Source organism: Equus przewalskii, chromosome 14 (genome assembly GCF_037783145.1).
Source record: "Equus przewalskii isolate Varuska chromosome 14, EquPr2, whole genome shotgun sequence".
Classification (NCBI taxonomy): Eukaryota; Metazoa; Chordata; class Mammalia; order Perissodactyla; family Equidae; genus Equus; species Equus przewalskii.
The window spans coordinates 1013259-1040384 of record NC_091844.1 but is presented as its reverse complement, the minus strand read 5'-3'; the positions used below and the strand labels follow the sequence as shown (position 1 = coordinate 1040384).

Below are 27126 nucleotides of genomic sequence, written 5' to 3'. Positions count from 1 at the left end.
CCAGAACAGGAGGCCTGGGTAAAAAGATCTCTGGATGGAGGACCCTGCAGAGGGAAGAGCAGACCCCAGAGGTGGAGAGAATAACTGTGTGTCCACACTTGCGACTCTGACCTAGACGGGGCTCCATTCTCTAGGTGACTCGTGAAGCTCGGTGCTGGTTCTTTGCTGGCCTCCTTCAGGGCTGGACTCTACAAACTGGAGCTGGTCTTCGGTTAGGCAGTGAAGGGCTAGGGGTTAGGAGGCGGGGCGCTTGTTTCACAGTCTCTGGACTCAGGGGCTTTGCTTTCTCCCCATGCGATAGACCTCACTGTTGGACAGAGAGGACAGAGGCGCTCCTCCTGGACTTGGAGCTCTTCCGCTGGCCAGGTGGCTGGCAGAGCCCTTGTGTGTGAGAGCTTTCAAACGAAAGGGCGCCCTGGGAAGGGCTGCTTTTTTTCCAGGCTCCACAGGCAAAGAGTCTTTTCTAAATAGGCAGTGAGTGTCTGACAGCTTCCCAGGTGGGAACTCTATCCCAGAACTATCCAGTATTGAATCCTGAGGATTCCCAGCAGAAGACGTCAGTGATGGCATCGGACTTCACCTCAGGTCCTGCTGGCAGCCTGGCCCTTGGGCCTCCTCTGATTTCTGAATTAATTAGCACCTGGCTGGGTAGGAACCCTCAGCTTTAAAGACATGCAAATCCAATGTTGCCAGGCTCCTCTCCTGAAGCCATTTGGAAGGGAGAGGAGGGCCCTCCCACAGGCAGCCATGCCCCACTGCCCAGAGCACGCCGTCCAGCTGAACCTTTGGGTGAGGGGAGGTGTGCCCCCTCTTCTGACTCTCCTTCTCTTCCTCCTAGCACTCTTATGATGCAGGCCCCTATGCTATGTCCTCAACCGGATTCTTGTGAGAAGATGGGGTACACAGGGCCTCATGGAGAGCCAGGGGAGGCAGGGTCCCACGCTGCCCCTGTGCCCTCTGATGCCCCAGAGTGGGAGCAGAGCTGGAGGGAGGGCAAGGCATGTGCTCCTGCCGCCCAGGGACCAGACTCCCAGTCTCCTCCCCACCGCCCACCCATCCCACCTTCACTAGTGTCTCTCCAGACCACAGAGCCAAGAGACCAACACGACATTGTCAGAGCCCCAGTTCCTGGCCCTTATCAACAGATGCTGTGAAAGTCAAACCAAAATGAGAAGAGGAAAGAAACAGCCTAAGGTGGGATTTCACACTCCTGAGACTCATTGTTTACATGTGCTTTGTGGAATCCATTTCATTAACTGCGGTTTAAAATATATATATCTGAGAACTTACATTGTCTGGCACTTTGCAGTGCTTCACAAAATGCCTTGGCATCTGCGGTCTCCTTGGTTTCTCCAGTAATCACATGAGATGGATTTTAGTACCCACACATTACAGATGAGAAAACCAAGGCTCACAGGGGTGATGTGACTCATTCAAGGTAGCTGGTGACTGACCTGAGTCTCTGACTCATGGTTCAGCCATAGCAAAACTCTCTTCTTGGACCTGCTGCCTGACTGGTCAGGCCGTGGGAGCATTTTCGGTTACGTGTTCACTGTAGTTAATTTGTCTGGGTGCCAGGTTTGGCGAAAGATACCAGTATGATTCTGATGGAAGGATGGAGAGTACTCACACTCCTTGGTGTTGGGCGGCGCCAGGAGGCAGGAGTAGCAGACCATGCCGTAGATGTTCCTGGGTCTGTTCTCCAGCATGTAGTAGCTGTGGGGAGGGCGACACGAGACAAAGCAGCTGAGGCTGGAGTCGCCACAAGCGAGCACTGATCATGAGCATGCCCACGATCAAAGCCAGGCAGGAGACAGACCTGTGGGGACTGGCAGCCCCGTGGAGCCAGCAGCCCATTTTGACCACTGAGTTTCCTTGGGGGTTTGCAGCCTGTCTTGAAATGGAATATTCTTTTTGCAATCGGGGCCAGTTTGAGCCTTTCTTTTAATCTCTCCCCTTTTTGGTTCCCTTCACTCATGTATTTGTTTGGGGTGTGTGTGTTATCACCATCTTCATCATATCATCCACCAGAATTAGCTGCATGCCCACCACATGTAGGCTCGTTTAGCTCTCTGATGTACCAACCAGGGAGCCAGGCCCCTGGAGGAGGAGCACCCTCTCTGTGAGTGCCCATTGCAGAGCCTGTGGCCTGGTGCGAGTGCTGACAGATGTGTCTATGAGCCCCTGGGACACTGGACCTCCCGGACTACCTGAACACTTGCTAACCAAGATTGAACAGAGCCGTCCGGCAGAACATGTCTGCAGCAGACAAAAAGACAGCAGCAATGTCTAGAGAGGTCACCACAGAGGGCCTTAAGGTCAGCCTGAAATACCACCAGGCCCTACCTGCAATGCGTTTGCTTCCTCCTCAGGAAGCATGTGACTGAAGGCACCTATGTAAGTTTGCGCTGGGATTGCACACACTTAAAGAAAAGGGCAAGTCATTCACACAAGACTGTCTGAAGTCCTTTAGGCCCCAACGATGTTTCATTTTATCTTTCGAGCTTCTTGATGTCCGCTTGCCAGCCCCACGACCACGCGACTCAGAAGGCCCTCCTGGTAGAGCTCTGCGCCCTGGTCGGAGTTCTCTGCAGCCACGCCGCCTCCTGGCCCTGGGCCTCCTCCCCCTGCCACTCACAGCTCAGGCTCCTTTCCACCTGCAGGCTTTGGCACTTCTCTTGGCGCGTGCCCGTTTTCCATAAACACACATTCAGCGGTGATCATGGAGTCATTTATCACATTGTGAGAAGTCAATTAATAAAGTGAGCTGGTGCCAACGTTTTCCCTTATTACAACTCAGGAGATGAAAAATCCCTCTCTGCTATTGGATTTTTCTGTGTTTGTTTCTTAATCTCTTTTTTATTAGCCGTGCACACCCAGGCGTCTGCTGACGGCAGCGGTAAGTGGCAGCGTGGTGCAGGAGTGCTGGGGGCAGTCTTGGACTCCAGCCACCGTGAGCTGGACCATTACCAGTAACATTAGGATCATAATTGCCTGCCCTTCCTCAGGGCCTTTTATCCTCAGAACCCTATGTTTCTTGTAAACATTAATTAACCAATCTCAAAACACCCCTCAGAGAAGCCACAACAGCCAGTTTTATAGTTAAGCCTTCTGGAAAAGCCTCTCTCAAACACATACTCTGCCACCTCCAGAAGCCATGCACCCAGGAAGCAGGAAGGGCTACTGGGTCCCACCATGCATCTGCTCCCAGGAGGGGGTGCATGTCTGCGTGTGGCCTCACGCGGGTGACAGGCTCCAGCTCAGCCCAGCCAGCCCCCATGCAGCTTTCTGACGCCCACACTCAGTATAGCCTCTTGGGACTATTAGTTTCTGCTCTTCTCAACTCCACCTCCAGTGTATCTTGTCTCACTAGATTGTGATTGTCTCTCCCCCTGGCCTGGGAGTACACAGGGGCAGCCTTGTTCATATCTGTATTTCTAGTACCATGTGCTGGGTACTGAGGAGGGAAGGCTCTAGGCAAGTATTGACTGGGAGAGTGCGAGGCTGACAGAAGCCTGGAGGACATTTTGTGCATCTTTCCTCCCTTTTCTAACAGCAGAACCACAGCTACGCCCACCCTGGTTAACACTTTGGGCGCTGAGCTCTTCCGTAGATGAAGATCCACAGCCACCGGGTGGGTGTAGAACATCTGGGCTTAGAGCTGTGCGCCCGACGGGTGCGGGGCCGCCATGCTCTGTCACAGCTAGGGGGCCACTCCATCCCGGGGCAGTCTGCTACCTCTTCTTGGCACACAGGCACCTTCTCGCTCTCAGTCCCAGTGGGCACCTCTCTCTCATTCCCCCAGAGGCTCTGCATGGCCATGGCTGTGCCTCCTGCCCTGACAACGTGTCTGGACCAAGCTGGGTAATGTATTAAGTAACTTAGCAAAGAAAGAATATTGAGAAGCTATGCATTTTAAAAAATATGTTGGCTGCAGGAGGCTGCTGTGGGATTGTACTGCCTGACTCAGTGTGAGTGTTAAATACCTTACACATTTCCTGACACGCATTGTTGCACAGAACATTTTTAAATGTAAGATTTTTCTCTTTAGGACTAACTGCAACTCCTCATGGTATGGTTCACATCCACGTTGCTCGCCCTGGGCTAGACAGGAGTGGAAAATAATTGCTTGGCTTCTTCCATCTGACAGATTTTCATCAACTTGGAGCTGGGTGTTCATTTCACGATCTCTGCCCCCACTAAAGCATATCGGGTCCGATTGTCTTTGTGTAAAGTCTAATTTCCTACACTCTGATCTATATTTTGACTATTCTCTAGCTGTTTTTTTCCTACTGTTCTTCAAGGGTTGATTAAAATGAGTAGCCCAAGACAAGATTCAGTTTAAGTGGGGCCTCTAGAATCTTCCGTGTAGGGATTGACTTCCTCCGAGTCAACAGGTATATAGATTTTCCCCAAAGATTTCCTTTTCTCAGGGCTCCTAGGCGTGTAATGGATGCCACTGAGCCATCGGATGCTTCTTTTTCCCTCTACAACATTGGAATGCAGGACCAACGGCTGTGCCCTTCATCTCGTCCTCCAACCATCCTCGAACTCCCTCACTTGAAGGGAGTGGACAGTGTGGAACCCAGCCAGATGGAGCTTGTCCAGTGGGTAAGATGATGCCTGGGGGAGGTTGTGAAACCTACCCTCTCCTCTCTTCCTCCTGTGTTTTGTTCGCTGGTCCTCCCACACAAGCCTTGCTCAACAGGAAAGCCCCGGGTATCGCTCCTTGTTCAGCGAGTGTCTCAGCCACATATGATACAAAGCAGAGAGGGCAAAGGAGGAGAGAGTGCCTGCCAAACCACAGGGCGAGAGGGCCAAGGCAACCTGTGGCGGTACAAGACAAATATGAGGCGGTCTGCATCACAGCCTGGGAGCCACACAAACTTGGGAATGAAAACAGCCTTTCATTGGGCTCACAGCGCTGACCTGCCGAAACTCCTTGTAAGCCTCCTCTGTGACAGAGCATGAGAACTCCGTTTTGTTCTCTAACCCTAGGGCATGTAGCAGGAAGCGGGAGACCTCCGGGGTCCTGCTGATAAAGCACCAAACTCGTCAGAGCTGGGATGGGGAGGCTGGGGACCGGAGATGCAGTGGGCCTTCTATTTTGGTGGCCTTGGGGTTGGGAGTGATTTATTTGAACATCACGCTGCAGAGCCAAATGGGAAAGTGCCTAAACGTTTTCACCTCCATGGAGCACTGTGAGGACTCCCGGAGAGGCCTGCTGAGCTGTGTCTCCCGCAGGATACCCTCCATTCACTCAGCAAGCGCTCAGGGCCTCTCCTTGTCCTGGTGCTGAAGACAAAGGGTGGAATAAGCAGGTTGCTGTTCTCAGGAGCAGGGAGGGAATTATTCAAGATTTCTGAGCCGGAAAGATCCTTTTAAGAGCACAGATGGCAGCCTCCCCACTAATTCTATAGATGGTCATCCATAACTTTTGAAGCCTTCTAGAAGCAGGGAGCTCACGACCATTCCATTGTCAAATTTCTTTCTGGTAAAGGTACTGGGACGAAGCAAATTGTCTTCATTGTCCCAGAACAGCCTTTCTGGTGACCGAGCCAGCACCTGCCTGTAGGACAGGGTTATTTATGGCATTGGTCCCAGGGCTTGTCCTTTCTGGCTAGAAAGTCAGTGGATCAAAGTAAGAATGGAATAGGCGGCTCAATGTGCACACTCACTGCCCCTTTTGGATCATCTGCAACAAAATCATGGCTGAATCTCACAGACCTCCAGGGGACATGCACCAGTCTGAAGTGTGGCAGGGTGAGAGCCAGCGACGCTAATGGGGGAGGCTCCACTTTGCACCCACCCCCCTTCTGCCTCTACAAAGCTGCCTCACTGGCAGGGCCTATCTAGACCAGCGGCTCCCACACCGTTAATGTGTAGATGACTTCCAGATCCTGACCCTCAGCCCAGATCTCCACTCTAGCTTCTACCCGTTTATCTGTCTATGTGTTAGATGTCTTGGTCTGCATGTCTGAATATCACAACCACTTCAAATTCCACACATAGCTCCTCCATCCTCCCTCCGCCGCACCATCGAAATTCCTCTTCTTCCTGTATTCCTGTATTCCAAAGAGGCCTTAGCAAATGGCATCTCTGTCCACACAGCTGGCCAAGGCAGACATCTGAGTGTCCTCTTCAAAATCTCCTCCCCTACACCCCCTACACACTTGGTCTGCAACTCCAGTCACTGCCATCTTCCAATACACTCTGATTTTTCCTCTCCCTCCACCCTCCAGTGTTTCCTCCTTGCCCCAGGTCTCACTATGTCCCACCTCATGCCTGATCCATGGGCTCCCATCTCTTCCCTAGTCAGCTTGTTTTCCTTACTGTTGCTAAGAGGATCAAGGTACAGCCTGACTGCGTCCTACACCAGCTTGGAAGACTGTATGGTGACCCGCGTCAGCATCACGATGAAGACTTGAGCCTTCAGCCTCACCTTCCAGAGCCATTTCCACTGGCCCCTGCCCCCATCGCTAGTTCCTCTGTACTCCCTGAGAGCACTTGCCACTCGGCCCCAGGGACCGACAGCCCTACATCCTGTGGGTGCCACCTCTTGGTGCTTTGGCATGAGCATTTCCGCTTGGAGAGCTCTGTCCTCCTCCCCGTCCCAGCATCACCCCAAGAAGCCTTCTAAGACCCCTCCAGACACCTCCCTAGCCACAGAGCGAGTGGGCCTTGCTAGACTTCCTGAACTGCGCGTGCCTCCCACACTGACTGTGGGTACTACTTCCTCGTCTCACTCTTCCCCTGGAAAGAGGCACCACGTCTTTCCGCTTAGTCTCACTAGGACCTACTTTGTAGGTTCTTAGTTCAAAGGCTTACTAAAGTAAATGTGGGAGCTGTTATGCTGGGTTGTGTTGGGTCAGTTCTTACACTGAGAGGCTCTCAAAATAAGTTCAGGTTTTGCAAAGAGGGTTATTTTCTTTGTGAGGCAAGCATGGCAAGGTGTGCGTGCTTTTCCTTGGCACATCTACAGTTAATCCATGAAACTCTATTTCTTTCATGAATCATGTATCTGCATCAATAAAAAGCAGTCAAGTTGAAGTTCTAGGAAGTATTCAAGTTATCAGAGACTGCTTCTAGCTCTCTCCTGTCCAGATCCTACTGAATTTCTCTCATTCATGGCCAAGCACAGCATCTGCGCAGAGCAGTCCCTCAGTAGACGCTTGCACCATTGGGTGGGAAGGCATTGATTCTGCTGCTTCTAACACGCTCCTTTTCATGGAGCCCCCACAGCACAATATCCTCAACTAAATTAACTACTCAGCTACAGAACTTTTATTGTTATCATATTTCCCAAGAGAATAGTCTAATATCTTCCTTGGGTATAGCTACCAGCTCTTTTGCATATTGAAAAATAGTGTTCTGTGATAATGTTCCCCTGCTTTCTTTATTCATTTGACAAGTATGTTTGAATCATCCTTTGTGTCAAGGACATTGACAGAGAGCTGTCCAGCAGACTTTTGGCTATGCAGGCCTATAGCTCGGGAGGTAGGCCTGAAACAACCAGGGAGAAAACTAGGGAGCCTGGAGATGGGGGGCCGTCACCAGCAGAGAGATATTGGTGGAAGCCAGGGAAATGGATGCGTCTCAGTAACAAATATAAACTAAGGTTAATTTCTGCAAGTGTAAAATATCTCCTTATTTTAAAGAGTTATTCAGTTTCAATCTATTTCTAAATAGGTAGCTCTTTCTGCCTTTTTTGTATTTCCTTTGTCTCATAGACTTCTTCCAGCCCAATGTTCTCATTTGGATATATCCTTCTTATTTTCTTCCTCCTCTTAATTCAATGCAGCAATCCAGGGAGATAACATGTGCACAGGTAGGTTGTAAAGTATAGTGCAACATTCACTGCCATCACCTCCACCACCTCTACCTCCACCATCACCACCTCCATCATGACCACCACTGCCTCCATCATCACCACCTCCATCATCACCATCACCTCCACTATCTCCATCACCACCAACCATCTCCACCACCTCTCTCTCTTCTGCCACCGTGTAGCCTTCACCCCTACTTTTGGTTTCTTTCTGTAGCCCTTGCAAGCATTATACGGCGTGGCCACTAGAGGGAGGCAGAAGCAACAGCCATAGCTTGGTATTTATTGGGTGTTAAAGCTGTGCTTTCCTCATCTCAAGCGGAACTTGCTGTGTGTCTTGCCTGTAAGAAGGAAGATTTTATCTTTCTATCTTTCAGGCTAATTGCATTTTCACTTTGCTTTTTTGGTAAGACTTTTGATACCTAATAGAATTGTGGTGGAATTATAGATACCATATGACTCAAATATTCCTATCAGTAGCTCTTACCCTCAATTTTTTCCAGAATACTAAAACTACTAAAAATTATACTTTTGTATGGGTTTTAGTTTTCTTTTCTCCAAAGCATTCCACATGTGTCACCTCATTGTAAGTGTTCAACAAATCCGTTTGATTTGGGTAGTCAGAGGATATTATTATGACTAATGTCCACTTAGGAGATGCAGGAGCTGAGCCTGGATGGGCTGCATCTCCTGTGAAAGGTGGCAGGACTCGCCATCCTAGATGCCATGCTTCCTGGCTGCAGATGTGTACCCTCCTTCTTACTGAGCTGCCCCCTCTAGACTGGGACAAACTGCAGGAGTGAGGCTATGCTGCAGGCCTGAGGTGCTCACGTTGACAGGGGTCCTCACCAATGGGACATGCAGGGCTTTCTGCAGAAAGCATCCTGGGGTGCATTCTGGCAGTGCCCATGCTTACCCAGGGAGACAAGGTCCACACTCAGCGTCATTCTCCATGTCCCCTGGTGTCAGCACGGTGGCTCGGAAGAAGCCTTCGCAGTCTTTGTGGCGCCTGCATATCTGGTAGCCTCCTTTGGAAAACTTCTCCGCCGGGCAGGGGACACAGCCATAGTCCTCATCTTTGGTGCCGTAGCCACAGGACTGGCCGAGGAAGAGGACAGAGGATGCAGGTGAGTATAGCGGCTGCAGCTGCCATCACCAGAACCGCGGTCCTTGGGCACATTGGACACACGGGGCACACTGGGCATACCCGGCACTGATATAGCTTGGAGACCACACGTAGAACAAAAAAGCTAGGGTGAGGACACCCACATGAAGGAGGGGGAGCTCACCACGCTGGGGGATGTGGCCTGACAGCCGGGCAGGGGGCCTTACCAGGTAGGGCTCCTCCCCCGGCCCACACTGGGGACACTCGTGGCACAGCCCAGTGGTCTGGTTGTAGTACTCATTCTCTCCGCAGTTGGAGTATTCTGCTCTGGTGGAGCACATCAGAGACACCTGCCACAAGAAACGGGTTGTTTCGTCCTCCAGACCTCCTTGCAGGCACACATAGTTACTCAGGGTCAGTGCCCAGACGTCCTCGAGGTCAACTGAGGACGAAGCCTGCTGGTAGGGGCCCTGCTCAGTCAGTTGGTGCTCATCTGGTGTCAAGTCCCCGGTACCTTTAGCTAATAAGCTGGGCCAGCCACCCGCTTCCCCCAGCTGGCCTCACTCCTGCCTCCCTCACCCCCTGCTCTCAGAAACCCCATCCCATCCCCAAGGCCTGCTCCAAACTCTCTTCACTCATGAAATCTTTCTCTCGTTCTCTCCAAAGACACGGACGAGGCGGCCCCTTCCTGGAGCCTCAGAACACAGCTCCTCTAGTCACATGGTCCTCTTCTCCCCTGAGAGGGACCCCCATGATGGAGCCCTGCGTCTTTCTTTCTCAGCTATGTGGCCCACAGGCATGGCGCTCACTACACAGGCACTGGGTTGTGTATATCGCAACATAAATAAGCATTTAAGGACATTTCTATCGATGGAATCCTATAAAGGGAGCCACCCACCAGAGGAGTCTAATTAGAACTGGGGCACTATTCAGGGCTTTGCAGGTGTCATCTCATTGCGCCCTCAGAAGAGTTTGGTGAAGGAGGTGCTCTTATCATTGTTCCCATTTTACAGCTGCGGACACTGAGACTTAAGTGGCCAAGGAGCTGGCCCGAGGTGGTGTGACTAGTGAAAGCCACAGCTGGACAGGAGCTTCCACTGGGACTCCACCAGGGCTGCCACGGGCTCTCTCTGGGGCGAGGGTGCAGGGCGGGCAGGAGCTCTGACACACTTACCACCAAGACGGGGAGCCAGAGTGTGCTCTTGCAGCCTCCCACGTGGGCCATCCTCGCCTGCGGGTTCACCTGAAAGACACACTTCATCAGCACCAGTGGTGCCTGCAGGGCTTGGGCTGCTCCGTGACTGACGGGCTGTGGCCCAGCCCGTAGCCTGGGTCCAGCTGCCTTCACTGCATCCTGCTGGGTATGAGGGACCTCTCAGCAAACAGAGTGGGGAACGAAGACACTCGAAAAGTAAAGGCAGATTTTAAGCTGAGCCCCAGGCCCCCTTAGACTGACTCCATTCATGGCCCTCCCAGCATCACAGCCATCCCTGGGAAAGAGCCCCGGGGAGGAAGGACCATTGCACACTGAGAGCCTATTGGTAAGGCCGGGGCAATGACCAATTGCTTCACTTGCTTGGAGAGTCTGAAACCCTGGCATGAGGTGCTTCAGGCTACTGCTGACCCTCTGGCTCCAGGAGACCCCTGGAGATAGTGCCAGGAATCAGAATCTGGCCCATTCCCTCCCACCCACTTCTGCTCTCCCAGCCCCACTGGAAGGTTCTTCCCTCTTTCTGTTAAGAATGAGTCATCCATCAAAATGATTAAGAGAATGTACAAGTCGAACCATGAAATTTTACATTTGAGACAACTGAAGCCCAGAGAGGTTAGGTACTTGCCCAAGGTCACACAGCTACTTAACACGCAGAGGATGGTTACATCCCAGGCGTTCAGATGCTTTTCTCCAACTTTTAAATTAAGGAGGAGGTGTTATTTTTCACTTTTCCACTTTCAGAATGGGAGACCTGTATTTCTGACTCAAAGCAATTCTGCCTGGGAGCCTGGCTGCACAAAGAGAGAGGATGTGTTCACGTGAGCACCTAAATCCCCCAGCTGCCACACTCTGGGTCACTGTTGTGTCATTTTGACACTGGGGACTGTGATTCAATAAGTGGAAACCTCATTTAGAATGGAGTCAGGAGGCCAGAAGGAGGCGCTCCCACGCAGTACCTCAAGGTTGGTTATAGGAAAGATGGCCCACTGCAGACCCCAACAGAAAGAAGCGTCAACAGGAAGGTGGTCAGTTACAGGAGGGGATGTACATCGCATCCCAAGCAGAAATCAACAACCCCAGCAACTCAGCCAGTGAGCAACCGTCACCACCCTGAAGTCTTGCTTCTCTCCAATGGACTTCCGTTCAAAACAACCCCTCCCAGTTTCCTCCTTTTTCTCTGTAAAATAATCTTCCTCTCCATTATTTGTTGGATTTGCCTGTGGTCCGCCATAGTATGTACATCCTGAACTGCAATTCTTTGGCTATCCCAAATAAACTCGTTTTGCTGGTGAAAATAACAACCTATTTTATTTCTGAGGTCGACAGGATGAATTAGTGACCAAGGAGCTTGTCTTCTTCTACCAGCGGGCTGTGTGAGGAGCCTTCAGAATCAACCGCTGACTCAGACCACAAGTCCACCTGGGCCTTGGGAAGCCCCCCAAGGACTTTCGCCCGCTGAATCCTCTTGTTCCTGGTGAGCCATCGTTGGTCAGGGAAACCCATAATTCCAAAAACCACACAAAAAAGACTGTGCAGGGTAGCTCAAAGCAGGAGACACACTGAATGGGAAATCCATTCCTTTTTTTAAGGAGGAAAGTCCTGAACTTTGTCTTTACAATACAATAACCCAATGCATTGAGAAGAAAAGCAGCCAGAAGATTGTTTATTGGAAATAAAGAAGTTAAGTTGGAGAAAGAGGGAGGGCTGTGTAACTCAGGAGTTGGGGACAGGCCAAGAGAGGAAAACCAGGGGCCAGTTGGTGGGTTGGGGTGGGGGGTTGCTGAGGAGAAGCAAACTGCCTGAGTGTACAGACACAGTCTTCCTTTGTAACTCCCCCGGGACTTAGCACCTTCACAGCGAGATTTTGGGGGAGAATGCACATTCAGGAGAAGCACCCAACATACAAATATGTAGTGAGAGGCCAGTGAGGGACATGGCCCAAGTGCTCCAAGTTGCCTGCCTCAGCTTTTGTGGGCCTCCAGAAGGCACAGCTCTGGCTTCCCCTGGGACATGCCTGCCCTACCCCCATCCCACCCCATCCCGCCTCCTGACAGGGAGCAGCAGGCACCCATGCTTCCCAGGAGAAGAGGTTGGATAAAATCCAGGTGGAGCCTTAGATATTGTACTTATTTATCATTACAGCAAACAAAAGGTCCAATGGAACATGGACCTGTTCTGTGGAATACCGTGCAGGGCTCTACCAAAAGAAACCACTAGTTGGGGCTGGCTCCATGGCTGAATGGTTTTAAGTTCATGTGCTCTGCTTCGGTGGCCCAGGGTTTCACTGATTTGGATCCTGGACACAGATGTGGCACCACTCATCAAGCTGGGGGGGACTGGAATTGGCCACCCCAAGATATGTCTCTTTGGCATGAGGATCATTTTGGGCTGGTTACTTTTAAAAACTGCAGACATGAGGGAAACTCTGAAAAGCAGAAGTTACCCTTTGTAAGAGACATTTACCTTTGTAAGGGAAATCTCCATCTGTAAAGGTGTATCCATCTCTGTACCAGGAAGAAGAAGGGATGACCTTATATCTAGAAACTCTTATCAATGTAGAAGGCAAGGACTCAAGTCTGCATAATAACCTTACTCTTGTTTACTGTGCTTTTCTGGCAACCTCCGATAACTGACCCCCCCCCACCCTCAACATCCTCCTTTGTCTTTAGCTGAAGATGGTATTTAAGGTGAGAGCTTCCGCCATTTCGGTGAGCTGCTTAGTTTTCCTGAGTGTCTCCGTGTATACATGCTATAAAGCTTTGTTTGATTTTCTCCTATTATTCTGTCTCATGTGAATTTAATTCGTTGTCTGGCCAGAAGGACCCAGAGTGGGTAGAAGAAATGTCTTCCTCCCCTACAAAGCCATGCTGGGTGGTGTCCCACACAGTACAACCAGAAGCACCTACAACTAGACTATACAGCTGTGTATTGGGGGGCTTTTGGAGGACAAGGAAAAATAATAACAAAAAAAAATCTTGAAAAAAAAAAGAAACCACCAGAAAAACAGCTCAGGGTGTATCTGCAAAGTTTCTATGTAAGAGAAGCAGGTCTGGAGTGACATCCACTATATTCTCAACAAAGATTTTCTGGCAGGGAGTGAAATAGGGTGCGGGTGACTAAGGATGGAGGGAGGGTTGTGGGGAACATCCCCCTTTTATACAGTTCCTACAGTCGGAATGATGGAGAAAAGTACATCTGAACTGCGATCAGGAAGAAAGGCAATGCAGACATTTCCTTTGGGAAGAAGCACGTCTCTGATTACTCAGAGGACAGGCTGGGGAAGGACGCCCCCCAGCGAAAGAGACCTATCAGAGACACCAGGGAAGGCAGCGTGGCCCGGGCCTGGATCTTCCCGGGTGGCACAGTTACCAGGTGTCTCTCACCAGTGAGTGACATCAGTGGCCTTTGGGGAAGGGTTAGGCTTCCGGAACCTCTTGAAGCGATACAAAAGCTGCCTTTCCCCACTTTCTAGCACACAGTCTTGCAATTCAGTACCACATCCACGTTTGACAACACTAAATGGACTAAGGCAAGATTAAAGCACACAGCCAGCCTGGTGGGAACTCCTGGGTGTTTTCCTTCTAACAACAGAGCAAGCCGGGGCAGGCAGGGCGAGAGGCAGAGGGAGGCGCCTCAGCCCTGCTGCTGGGCGGGGAGGGCAAGGTGCAAACCGAGGCCAGAAAGGGAACTTAGGAACCAGCTCCTCCGACAGCCTAGTCTTGCTTCAGGATGGCGGGTAGCAGAGATGGGTTTCCACGGAGTCTGCTGATGGGGCCAGAGGCTCTCCCGAGAAGAGCTGCAGCCTGGAGCCTTCCAAGAACAGTCCTAAGGGTTCCTAATTTAATTATAGCTGAACCTAGGAGGGCTTCCTGGTAAACACTGTGTGGGGCCGGGCCAGCACACTTTAGTGTCAACTGGGAGCACTCATTGAAAGGCTCACTGGGCCCAAGGAGACAGAAAAGAAAGACAGATAAACATGAAAGGCAAAACAAGAAGTCTGTGGCGTTGACGCGTTTCTGTTATTGTTACCAATTCTCCAAGAGGATGAGCGGGTGGGGGAGGAGGACCAGGCAGCCCTCTGGCGAGGATTCCGTTTCTGGGCTGACTCTCCTTCGCAGAAGGCGGTTCTGCACTCACTGGGAACCGGCTGCCTAAGAGCCAGACGGGGCCAGGAGCGCTCCCAGTTGTGACCTCCTGGTGGCTTTTCCTTTGGGGATCCTCAATCCACTGTGCAGGGCAGCGCCGCTGCCCGCCAGCTGTCAGAGGTGCGAGTGAAGTTGCTGAGCCCTCCAAAACGATGAGTGATGGAGAAATGGGCTGGGGGGAGGGGGGGGACAGGGCACCGAAACGTCCCTGCCCGTCAACCGACAGACAAGCCTGCTGCTTAACTTGTGGACTTGACCTGCTGGCTGGTGGTCCAGCTCAGGAGGTGCAGACTGTGCCCGTAGGTGAATCCAGCCGCCACGTGGTCTCGTTGCCTGGTGCCTATGGCCATGCACATGAACACCGCATGCCCTTGCAGCTGGGTCAGCCTAGAATATCTACCATCTGGTCCTTTACGGAAAAGCTCTGGTTGACTCTTCTCCTCCCTCCACTGACTCATTATTTTTCTGCCTTTTGGCCATTCCTTCCTCAACACTATTTCCACCTGAAATAACACAATAATAAAAATAACAGCTTATAGCTATGGAACTCTGGCCCCTGGGAGGGCACTGCTGCAGTCTACCGCTCACTCCCCCCCGTATAATCTCTAAATCAAGGGTCGGTGGGGAGAACATGCTGGATTGTAGGCCCGTTGGAGAGTTGGATGGATTTATACTGCTGGAATCATTGGTGTGTTTTGTTTCTCTCCCATCCTAGGACCTCAGTCAGCAGTCCTGAACCTGTTGATAACCAAACGGGAAAAAAACCCACCGTGTAGTGATTACAAGCAAGGGCTGAATCACATCTTGGGCAAGTTATGCAGCTTCTCAGTGCCTCAGTTTCCTCATCTATAAAATGGATGTTAGAACAATGCCTCCCTCATATGGGGGAGGCAGGGAGGCCCAAGTAGTTCCCCACTCGAACTGGGCCTCCCCTTTTGTTACCACCACTTCAGCCCCAGCCTGGTCATTTCTGGCAAAGGTTTCCTTGTAACAACATCCCGTTATGGCAAGTCTTTGGCCAACACCAGGCAGTCTGACCTCTGGAGACCTGGGCAGGGGAGGGCACCGTTCAGCATGTGGTTCAAGTTCTCAAGTGCCCTGGTGGGTGCCCTGCAGATTCGCCAGAGTTGAGCGCAGCCCTTCCTAACGCTAGAACAGAGGAGGAAAAGCAACGCAGAGCTGTCTTCCAAAATCCAGAACAGCAATGCTTCCTGATGCGTAGAGCTTCTCTCACAAGCTATAGAAATTAGGAATCCACGAGGATAAGATCAAAAGACACTTAGGCCCAAAATATGAAGTTAGGTATCCATCAAGACATCCTCCCTCCCAGGGGCCTCAAGTCAACAGACAAGCCTTTGCTCAAACTTGTTGGAGGGTGAGCTTGGCGCTTGGCAGAAAGCAAGAAGATTCTGGGCAGCTCACAGAGGCATGGCCCTCAGGAAGCTTGTGGTTTGTTAACCTGGAGGGTTGGAGTTGAGCTATAGTAACTCTGGAGTGTTTTTCTTACATCTGTTCAAAACTATTTATGAACCTCTCCAGTCTGGCCCAATTCTGGGCTAGAGGGCGGGCTCCCTAGAATGAGGCCCGGCACCTGTTCTCCAGGTGATTGGAGACTGAGGGGGAGCAGAAGATCACCTACAGTTTAGGGGCTGGAGGTACAAGATGCTCAGGTGTGTGGGGCGGGGAGCCCCGATTTATAGTGTTTGGCTATTTCTGGGCTGTAAATACTCTCACTGTGGCCGTTTCAGCTGCTGATCGAAGCTACCCACTTGAGGGCAATGGACGCAGAGCCGGGAAGAAGTTATGGGGAGTTGGTTTTGAGCCCCCCTAGAGGCACCTGGCCCATTCTTGGGGAGACCAGGGCACACAGAGTCTCACGGAATCCTGAAGGGCAGTGAGTTAGCTGGGAAAGGTCCTCCAGGAAAGAGGCATAGACGGTCCAAATGGCCATAGGTGGAGCCAGGGGCTGAACGTGAGGTCAGATGAAGTTGGGAGGTTGCAACAGGATTTGTGCAAAGGCTGTGCGATGGAGAGAAGGAGGGAAGACCAACTTCCTCCTGCAGTGAAAGAAGGGGAGACCCACCGAGGAGCCATGTGTCACAATGGGACCCAACACACACGTATTATCAATACAGTCGAGATAAAAGACGCACAAAACAACACTCATACTTACTTTATGCAATGCATGTGATCTATTCTGTCCTGTTGTCTTTACGCCATTTAAAAAATGGTAGTAGTTGCAGACTACAAAGTTGATTTCATGACCCGCTACTGGGACATGATTTGTAATCTGACATTTGTAATACTGGCTTAGATGAGGGCAAGACTGGAGGGAGGAAACCTGTTAGGAGATGATGATGGCCTGACCTAGGCTGGAGCCAGAGGGGTGGAGAGAAGAGCCTGGGGGCCCAGGACTGGGGAGGCGGAGTTGTCAGGAGGGGACAGACAGTGTCGGAGGTGACAGAGCGCTGAGGTTGGCCCAGGTCTCTGCTCAGCTGTTGGGTACATGTGAGGTTGCTGCCGAGTGGAAAGCTGGGGCAGGTAGGAGGTGTCACAGATCGTGGACATCTGAGGGGCCTGGAGGACCTCCAAGAGGAGGCAGCCTCAGGCGGCTGCATACATGAGTTGAGCTCAGGAGAAGGATCTGAGCAAGGGAGAGACACAGCCCTCAGTGGCAAGGTGTCTGGGGTTCTAGCAGGCCGGCCTCTGAAGCCAGCAGACCCCTCCCTTCCTGTCACACGGGGCCAGGACCTGTGCATTCATGAGACCGCGGCCTTGGTCTAGGCCTCCTGGTGGAGGGGGCCGGGGGGAGGTGAGCAGAGAAGAAACAGACATGACCTGTCCTCGTGGGCCTTCCTTTCTCCGGACAGAAACACGCCAGGTCGGGTGCCACTGGATCACTTGCTCTGCTCGCAATCTTTCCAGGACTCAGGAGAAAGCTGGGGTTCCTGCAGATGGGGAACCACACCCTTCTGTGTCTGCGAGGAGGGAAGTCAGGGGCAAAGGACACCACATTTGGCGAAATGATGATGAATGTTTGAAACCATTCCAAGATAAAAAGTAAAGAAAGGAGGCCCCATTCCCACTCGCAGCTAGGCTGTGTCTAATGTGATCAGCCAAGAGCGGAGGAAAACCCTGCTCGCTTGGAAATATACTGCTCTGTCCGCAGCTGGTCTTCTCCAGAAGGCCAAGGACGAGGCCGGCACTTCGAGCTCCATGTGAAGCAGGACAGTGTGAACAGAGTGGCCGGGGGACCTCACAGAGCAACAGACCCCGGAGGCGCTTAGAGGCACATGCAGCCTAAGACCCCCAGCACCAGGTCCCCCTCTGGCTGGAAGGCACGTGGACTCCACACGGCGGACTGTGCGCCCGCTTCCCAGGACCTTTCCAACAGCACACCCCACGGTCACTCGCTCCTGGAGGCCGTGTCCATTCGAGTCCTCAGTCTCATTTGCCAGTGGTGCCGGCGCACAGTGGGCGTTGAATCCGTCCATCCTCCTCCTCAGTAACATTTCTTGAGTGCTTAGCGCTTCCCCAACACTGGTCCAGGCACTTTAGCCTGTATTAACTCATCTAATCCTCCTCACCTGGGTGCAGGTGGAGACTCCCATAACTCCATTTGCTCATGCAGAAGCCAAGGCACAGAAAGGCTGCATAACTTGCCCAAGGCTGTACAGCAATGGGGGCAGAGCCAGGATTTGTACCATCACAGTTTGGCCCCAGAACCTGTCCCCGCTGTTCACCACTCCCCCACATTGTAAGTGACTGAGCTGCAGGCCACATGAGTTGTCTTTTCATTTAAAAGGAATGAAAATGTCCGCAGGCCTGTGGGGCCCGCCTCAGGAGGTTTTGCTTTCATGCCGTGTGTGGTACGCCCACGACCTGGTGAGGGGCAGCACACATTCTCCTCTCCAAAAACACAGCAGTGGGTCCCCTCTGCGACCGAGAGACTGCTCTGAGGAGACCCCAAGTGTGACAGGGCTCAGCGGGTGTGGAAGCACTGTTGGCAAAGGCAAAGGTGTCCCCAGCTGACGTGGTGGAGCCCCGTGGCCACAGCCCGGACCGTGGAGAGGGCCGTCCTCTGCTCAGAGCTGGCGCCAGGAAGCTGGAGTTGCCGCAAGCGCACCAGCGCCTGGAGACAAGAGCGCCTCTCCCTTGAGAGCTGCTGGCGGTTTTCCACGCACCTTCTCACACCAGTTTTCGGGAGGGTCAGCGAGGCGGCAGGGCTCTCATGGCCCCCGGGGCGCGCTCAGGAAGGGGACGTGGCCTGTCCACGATGGGGCTTGGCAGCCCCAGGGACACGTCCTGTGGTCGGCACCAGCCTGCTGCTTCTCTGACCACAGCCCTGGCAGCCTTCCCAGGAGATTACACTCTCCCCGGCTGGAGCCTTTCTAACCAGCTGGGTGATGTTTCCACCGCACTGACAAGACCACAGGACCTTGCCTGTATGGGTGTGAGAATTATGAGCAGAGCCTTGCCTTGGGGATTGGCTAATGGGTGTGGGGAACCACTGTCTTCTGTAAGCCCCCAACCTGAGAGGGAGAAGGAGGAGGCTGTCCATGACCCTCAGGCTATGACTAGCTCAGCCCTGTGCCCAGCACTCAGAGCTGCGACACCAGGTGGGCGGGCATGCGAGAGGAGTGACCAGCAGTAGTACCGGTCCATCCTTGCTGCCCAAACTGTGGTCCCTGGACCAGCAGCACCAGCATCCCCTGGGGCTTGCTGGAAATGCTGCATCTCAGGCGCCTGGGAGACCTGCTGCATCAGAACCTGCATTCCAGCTGGATCCCCGGGGCTCTGTGTGCACATGGAGTGTGAAAAGTACCGGTGCACACGACCTCCTGCGAGCATCTTACTCACTATCTTGTTTGATTGCCCCTTGCAGACCCAGGCAAGGATTTCTTCTGGGGTCCCTCCCTCCTTGCATTCTGATCCTCTCCTAGGGAACAAATGCCGTCTTCAGCATTACCCCACCCAGTGCGTGCACTAGACACTGATCCCTCTGCTTTTGTCTGTTGACTCACTCATTCATTTGGTCATCCATCATTTATTCAACAGAGATGGCGAGGCTGCTGCTGTGTAGCAGTCTTGTAGACCCTAGGGATGGTGGTAGATGGACAAGGTCCCTGCCCTACTGGATCTTTATCTGTCCAGGAGACAGACATTGAACACATACATAATTATACAAAACTTGAGTCCATTTCCTGTATTTCTAAGGCCCACTCCCTTGGGTCCAGTTTCCTGCTGGGCAGCTTGCCTCCTAGAGCGACCTTCACCCTCAGAGGGGTGGCTCTGCCTCAGTGGACACTGGTCCTGGCACTCCTCCAGCGTGCAGACGTGCACCGTGCAGGAGGAGGGCTGTGCTCCAGGCCGGACATCACCTGTGCAACCTGAGAGTCACAGCTCGGGCTCGGGCGGCTTCATGTCCTTCCATCCAGCTGGGTCACCCCTGGGCTCCGTTGGACCACCCCTGCGTGTGAGGATGCAGCCTCTCTGCAGAAGGCTGCTTTTCTCTGGGAAGTTATGTTTAAACCACACAGCCACACCTTAGGGACTGCCTGTCGAATCTGCGGCAAGGGGCTGAGGCAGCGCGCTGTGGGAAGCATTTGTAGGAAGGATGCCCGCAGAGTGGCCTTTTTAAGTGCATAGGTCGGGGGTCCCTCTGTCTTCGGCCCCTTCCACCTTTCCAGCATGCTCGCTTGCCAGAGGGTGCTCAGAAAGTGCTGCTGGCTGACTGCACCCCCTTGTCCTCAACTGGCTGCCGTGACTGGGGACAGAGGCTCTGCTGGCCACCCGGTGAGCACAGCGCTGCCAGATGGAGACAGGAGACGGAGAGGGCCGTAGCCAGCCTACCCTGGTCCTGAGCGGAAGCTCTTTGAGGAAAGAGGCGAGGTGCTGGCTGCTGCCTGTATTCTGGGGAGACGGCTGTATAGCTGGATCCCTGCTCCCTGCCTGCCCAACACTACCCTCTCCTCCTGCCGCCCACACTCTCCGCCTCTGCAGGATGCCCGAGGGGAGGCTGCTGGTGGCCTCCTCCCCACACATCAACAGTTCCTCTGCTCACCAGACTCCCCAGAAGGCCTCCACTTCCCACCAACAAGTGATTTATGGCTCCCGGGAAGCTCCTCTGTTCTCAGTTGGATAGTGCTAATTAATGCTAGATTGTGAAGAGATTAACTCACTCTCCTTCAAGTCTGTTTCAGTCAAAGCTGTTTCCCTGGAGAATTGAAGAGCCTGGAAGGCGTACTGGGAGGCCTCCTCCTGTGCACTCGCAGGTGCACAGGCTGGCCGCGTAGGAGGGGCCCTGCCCTGGCTGGAGTGAAATTCTTAGTGATTTTCAAATGAGGCCCCCCACCACTCCCTGCGTTTCCATTTTCCACGGGGCCCGCAAATTAAATAGCCGGTCCTGTTCTCAGCCACTCTGGGCAGGCAGGCGAGGCCGCCACACAGGGCCCGACTACTGGACCACCCTGCCTGGAAGAACCTCCCAGGGCAGTGTGTCCAGGGGTCAAGGAGCACTCGAGAAAAGAAGAGGATGCTCAAAGTCTTTCAAGACCGATAGGCGCCTTTCCTCCCCGCCAAGACTCAAGAGAGGAATCCCAAAGGGACAGAGAATGAAGGGTGGGAGAGAAGTGCCTGACTCTGGGTGCATGGGCTTATCTTAGAGCTTTCAATGACATAAGGGTTTTACAGGCCCAGTCCCCATTCTTTATGACTGCATTGAGAAACTGTTCCTCAGAAACTCCTTGGTGAAGATTTCAGGGCTCCATCAACATCTCAGAGGTGGCAGGCAGTGTTCATACATTTTCTCAAGGATATATATACATATATATACAGAGAGAGAGAGAGAGGTCACACTGATTTATAACATCATGTAAATTTCCGGTGTACATCATTATATTTTGACTTCTGTATACACTACATCATGTTCACTACCAAAAGTTTAGTTTCCATCTGTCACCGTACAAATGTCCCTCATATATATTTTATTGAGGTTATGATAGTTTACAATCTTGTGAAATTTCACTTGTACCTTATTATTTTTCAGTCATCTTACAGGTGCGCCCTTTCACCCTTTGTGCCCACCCTCCATGCCCATTCCCCCTGGTAAGCACTAAATAGTTCTCTTTGACCATGTGTTTGTTTAACAGATATATTTTTGATTGATTGAAAATATATAGTGCATGCGTGCGTATAATTTTTGTTAAGGTCCAACATCTTTCTCTGTTGGAGGCACTTTCCTCAGGCGCCACCTGGCCGCACCCACTGCGGTTTCCTCCCAGGACAATTCTAGGACTTCGGGCTTTGCTTCTTGTATCAGCCTGTGGTGCCGCAGACAGGCACGAGGTGTTCACTTGACAACTCTGATAATCACACACCATCAGAGATGTTGTGGTGTGGTTGAGTAAATGACCTCCAGGGCTACTGAAAACTCTGAAATTCTACACATCTACGACTTCATTAACATTTTCTTACTTTCCAGAGGAAAGAAAGGGGCACTAACATTTTGGGGCATCTACGAAGTGGCAGTTGCCTTCCCAACAATGTGAGGCACATGATTATTCACAATCAGCATTGGTGATTTAATCTTGTTTAAAAAGGGGAAAAGAAAATACCTTAAATTTACATAATTCCAAAGATGTTACCTATTCTAAAAGAGTGCAGAGTCAATGGGTTCTCAGTAAAAGCAGGAGTAGTTACTTCGGTTTTTCTAGATTTTCTGGCGTCGGGGCTGATGAACAGAGAGCATGGGAGTAGATGGGAGAGGGGCCAGGTGCTGGCTTGCAGGGCCAGTGAGCGCGAAGGGTAGGAGGCCTGCCTGCTCCGCGGGCCCCGCAGACTGGCCCTGGCAGAGGCTGGGCTTGGAGAGGCACTGATGAGGCCGGACCCATGGGGCCTGGACCCCCGGGAGGAGCCTTCCCAGGAGATGTGGACAAACAGCCTGGTGATTTGAGTTGAAAGTTTAAAATGAGAGTCCCTAAGTTTCATTTGTCAGTTTTAACTGAATTAATTCTGAGAAAATAGATATTCTTGTACACATAGAATAAATATAATGCGTGAAACATTTATTTATTTTTGGCTGCTTCTAGCTTTCTTTTGAAGGATCACTACTAACACAAAGAAGCATGTCAAACTATTTTGAATTCTTTATGGATCACTGTTAGCTCTTCAGCAGCAGAATCCAGAGAGGCGGTAAAGAGCAAGGAAGCCAGTATTTTGGACATCTCTGTTCACATCTCATCTTTCTATTTGACTCAACTTTTCCTGTCAGTTTTTATTTTCCCACATCTATACCAGTGACAGTGCTAATTGTTTCTGAATTGTAGACAGCTACGACCTAAGAGCGTTCCCTAAACACCGACATTATTGTTACCGCTTGTCAGACGAGGTTTGAGCCCCTCAGAATACGAATTGCATCATAAGCAGGCGCTCAGGCATCAGCGCAGGGCAGGGCCAGGCGGGCCCGCAGGTGGAGGGAGGCGCTCTCCTGCATGCAGGACACGGTGTGGCTTTTGGACGCTACGACAATCTTGAAGTCTCGCTCATGAAAATAACGGGCCAGGAAACATCCACCCAGAAAGCCTGGAGGGTGAGCAATTACCCTTATTCAAACTTCCTGCTGTAAACGCGTGTGCTCACAGTTCCATTTCTATTTCATGTAATGCCTCAGAGCTGAAAGGATCTTGTACAAGTGATGAGCCTGGTGAAGCTTTAAAAAAAAATCCCCTATCATATTGCCTTATCAAAATTGAGGGAATGCATTTTCAGGGTGAAATCAGGAAGGCTACTGTAACTAAAGCGCATTGCTTTAACTACAAAAATGCAAGTTTTCCTAGGACTCGTAGACAAACATGAAATTTTGTTGGGACATAAGAGCAGCTGCTCTCCAGCTCTTTAATATGCATGCCATCCAGCCTTCCATTTGTCCATCCGTCCTGCCACTGATCCATCAGTTCATCCTTGCAGCCACCCAACCATGCATGCAATACTTCCCGAACACCAGCTCTAGAGCAGGCTGAAGAGCAAACGAATTGGCCCGATCCCTGCCCGGCGGTCTCACCATTTGGTGGAGACCATGAGAAAGGCAAGTGCAACACAGTGGAGTTAACCCTGGGGAGGGATGAGTGATGGTGTGGTGGGGGCACACGGGGTGTGATGTGCGGGAAAACCTGGCCCACTGGAGAGGGCAGGAAGACTGTCCCAGACCCAGAGAAGGGAGGACCGCCAGGAGTTGGCCAGGAATCGCAGAGGCAAGGTAGAGGGAAAGGAAGAGGGAACAGCATGGGCTAAGGCCAGGGGAGGGCGTGTCCCATTTGGGCAACTGAAAGCGGCCGTGGATGCCCTCCAGGTCACTGCTCTGTCCTCTTCTTTCAGCGACAGACAGTGAGTTATTTCCTAAACTGCATTCTGATGAAATCAAGAACTCTTTCTCCTCTTCTGCCAAGGGGCTACCGTGCTGGGTTCTCCCTCAGCTTCTTGTCCTCATTTCTTTGCTTTCATCAGCTCAAAGACGTCTGGGAAGCAGTACTTTCAGCTCACCCTGTGATCCCCACCCTAGCTATTCTTCTGGTATCTGGAGTCCACTCCAGAGCAGTGAGTTGGCCCCTGAAATACTCACACTGTGACAGGAGGTGAGCTCCCCACGAGGTGCACAGATGTATCTCAATCACACCAATTCCGCTTAACAATACAACCAAAATGAGAACATAATAAACAATTACTGTAAGACACACTACTAGAATCCCAAGCCATGTCAGCCAAATAAAAGACATTAATTAGACAGTGAAGATACCCTTTAAGTAAAGGAAGTCGAAGGAGATAAACCATTTATTGGCACTGGGATCAACAGATTCTAAATTAGCTGCAAAACCCCGGCAAAAAGGACCTAAACATCACTGCTGTCATTATTTGTCCTCGAGGGGCCCTCAGAGGGCTTGCTGCTCTCTGGGACTGTTACTGTGGGTAGTTGAGACGTCTCCGGCGTGGGTGGCGGAGGCCGCGGCAGGGGGCCTCCTGAGGCTAGATGGCTGTCTGACAGGGAAGGTGAGGCGAAGGCACGCAGAAGCCAGGCGAAGGGCCTGCAGCTCCTCAGGGCCTGCGACCCCTGTCCCGCCCCACAGTCCGCTCTTTCCTCCCTGCCTCTCTTTGAAGTCTTGAGCCCAGAGACAGAAGAGGGGATGGGTGCTGGGAGGCAGCTGTGTGCCGCCTTCGCTTGAGCTCCCAGCAGCCGGGAGCCTAGGACAGAGGCTGGAGACAAAGGTGGTCAGGTCCTCTATTCATCCTCCGTACCAGAAATCTAATAGTGTTGTTGCACAACGTGAGCGTGGAGTTAGGCTCAGAAAGAGGGCAGGCTGCTCTGAGGCAGTAAGCGCCATTATTGCCATTGCAGCATGTCGCGCGCTATACACATTGTGGCCCACTTGTGCACGGGCCCCTCCAGGTGGGAAAGAGTTCACAACGATTAAAGTGATGTTCTCCGAGTCTGCATGTCTGCCAAGAACCCATGGTTCACTGTCTGGTTAATGGCACACATTTTTATCTTCTTATTGCTAAGACTACACTTTTAAAATCAGTCAGCTTTACTGAGGTATAACTAACTCAGAATAAAACCCACACATTTCCCATGTACAGGTCGGTGACTTTGATGAGGCAGACACCATGCAACCACCACCCAACAATGACACACAACATCCCTGTCGTTGCCAGAAGGTCCTTGTGCCCCTTTGTCATCAACCTGCCTGCCGGGCCCGTTCGGATGGCTGGGATGGATCCCGCCTGCCCGGCTCTCGTGGGAATGGTCACCACAGGCGTCCTGGGATCCGCTGCCTTTCAGTGGACACAACAGCTGCGGCGCCCGCTCTGTGAACGTCCACACTTTGCTCCTCTGTATTGCTGAATAGTATTCCAGGTACTGCTTCAGCACGATGTTCATCCATTCACTCATCTGATTTCTTTGTGCTAAAATTACATTTAAAAAATGGTTTTTGGTAGTTTCCTGGACCTGGGCAGTCCTGACCTCACATTTGATGTAGGCGACTAAAATATCAAGGTTCCAAAAGGGACTTTTCCCCGGCAAGTCTGTCTAGACGCTCCCAGAGGAGGACCGTGGGCTCAGCCAGCTTCACGTCTGGCCACCACAGCAGTTTTCAAGGCAGCAACCTGGACACGCTTCTGAATGCTTCCATGGAGCTGTCCCCTTTGACAGGCTCCCTGTGAGCCCCTCCCCAGCCCCCTGCTGGGGGTCGCCACAGAGATGCTACAAGTAAGTTCTGAGGATCCGCAAATAAACCCGCAGCCCCTTCCCACACCAGCGGCGAGCATGGCCAGAAGGGAAGGGTCGAGGGGGAGAAAAACGATGGCATTTGCCCAGAGCTAACCCCAGTGGACGCTTTTCAAAAAGTCACTTCAGAAAGATTGATGGCGTGTTGAAAACAGCAGCCTGTTTGTCATTATAAATAATCACCCTCACCAAAATTCCTCTGTCCTAAGATGTGTTTATGCTCACATACAGATTCGGCTCAGAGGACAAACAAACACAGCGCATGCGTGTGGCCTCGACTTCTGAGGACGCTGTGGTTCCTCCTCCCAGCCTGGGAGTGAACGTGTGTGTCCAGGGAGGTGGGGCGCAGGGCTAGGTGGTGGGCGTGGTTTCTCTCGTCCCCCCTGGCAAACTGCTGCAAGGAGCCACCTCTCCACTCAGAGGTTCCCCTTCTGTTCGGGAAAGCCGCAGCCTTTTATGCCCTCATCTGAGGAAAAGCAGGGCGTGCCTAAGAGAATCTTCCCTGGATTTCGTCAGGCGTCTGCACTGTGGGAGCAGAGCCCTCAGGTGTGTTGCTGAAGGCAGATGTCCGGTCTCTTAGCTTACTGAGGGTATTTGTGGAGGTGTACCCAGCTCCAGGCCCAGGCCGTGTTCGTACACACATTCTTGTTTACTCCTCCAAAAGCCATGAGGCAGGCACTTACTATTCCCCATTTAACTTGCTGAGCCTATAGAGGCTCAGAGAGGTTGAGTGACTTGCCTGAGGTCACACAGACAGAGGTAGGAGAGCTGGGGTACAAATCTAGATCTGCTCCACTTTCTACCATTCTACCCAGCCTTGGGAACCGGGCTCTCGGGAGCCACAGAGAGAGGCTAGAGATGGCTGGAAGAGGAGAGAGTGAGAAGGCAAGTCAGTAGAGGAGGCCGGGGTCAGTGCAATGTGGCCTTGGTTTCACCTAACTTCTGAGGACCCGTGAGAGTTGGATAATTCTTTACAAGGCCAAGCGAACCACAAGGAGCCAGGCGACGGCAGGAGTCAGCGTCCTCCGTGGCAGCCTCACTTCGTGGGTCCGTCCCGCCCCCACACCCAGGGCGTTTGAAGATTCCTGGAGCCATTTGGTTCCAGTAGGTTCCTGTTGTCCCCTCTCCGCTTTCAACATCACGCCAGCTCCACGGACGCTTAACTCCCAGGCACACCCGTGGCCGTTTGGATGCCCACGAAGAGTTCCTGCCCTGAGAAGTGTGAGGGCAGGGCGCGGAGAAAATCCAACAGCAGCAACAGCGATGTCTGCACGCGGCCAGTCTCTTAAGGCGGAGCGGCAGGATTTTGTTCGTGTGTGTGTGTTCATGGGCACACGGGCTGGGCCCTGCTCCCGATCCTGGCATCAGAGCATCCCCTCCTGCTGCCGCACGAGTCTTTCATGGAGCAGGTGACCCGGATGTTGCAGGCTATAAATAACCATTAAATGTCCCTTTCGGAGAGGCCCTTTTTTCCCTTGAATTCGAGTCTCAGCATGAAGCAAGTAACTTGTAAATTTGGATCCTTTCTGTCAAACTCAGGGTCTTGTTCTACCG

The 27126-nt window shown here is 52.1% G+C and overlaps 1 protein-coding gene across 4 annotated transcripts in view; it reads right to left on the bottom strand.

Moving 5' to 3' along the window:
- The window catches only part of EDAR (ectodysplasin A receptor), a 96399-nt gene that overhangs the window by 27929 nt on the left and 41344 nt on the right, over nt 1–27126 (bottom strand). For all 4 annotated transcript variants that reach the window (XM_070571924.1, XM_070571927.1, XM_070571925.1 and 1 more), the window contains exons 2-5: nt 10108–10176; nt 9161–9283; nt 8745–8926; nt 1631–1716 (exon numbers count right to left, since the gene is read on the bottom strand). In XM_070571924.1, the coding sequence (XP_070428025.1) occupies nt 1631–1716; nt 8745–8926; nt 9161–9283; nt 10108–10158 (442 nt within the window). In that variant the 5' untranslated portion in view covers nt 10159–10176. The remainder of the gene's footprint in view (nt 1–1630; nt 1717–8744; nt 8927–9160; nt 9284–10107; nt 10177–27126) is intronic.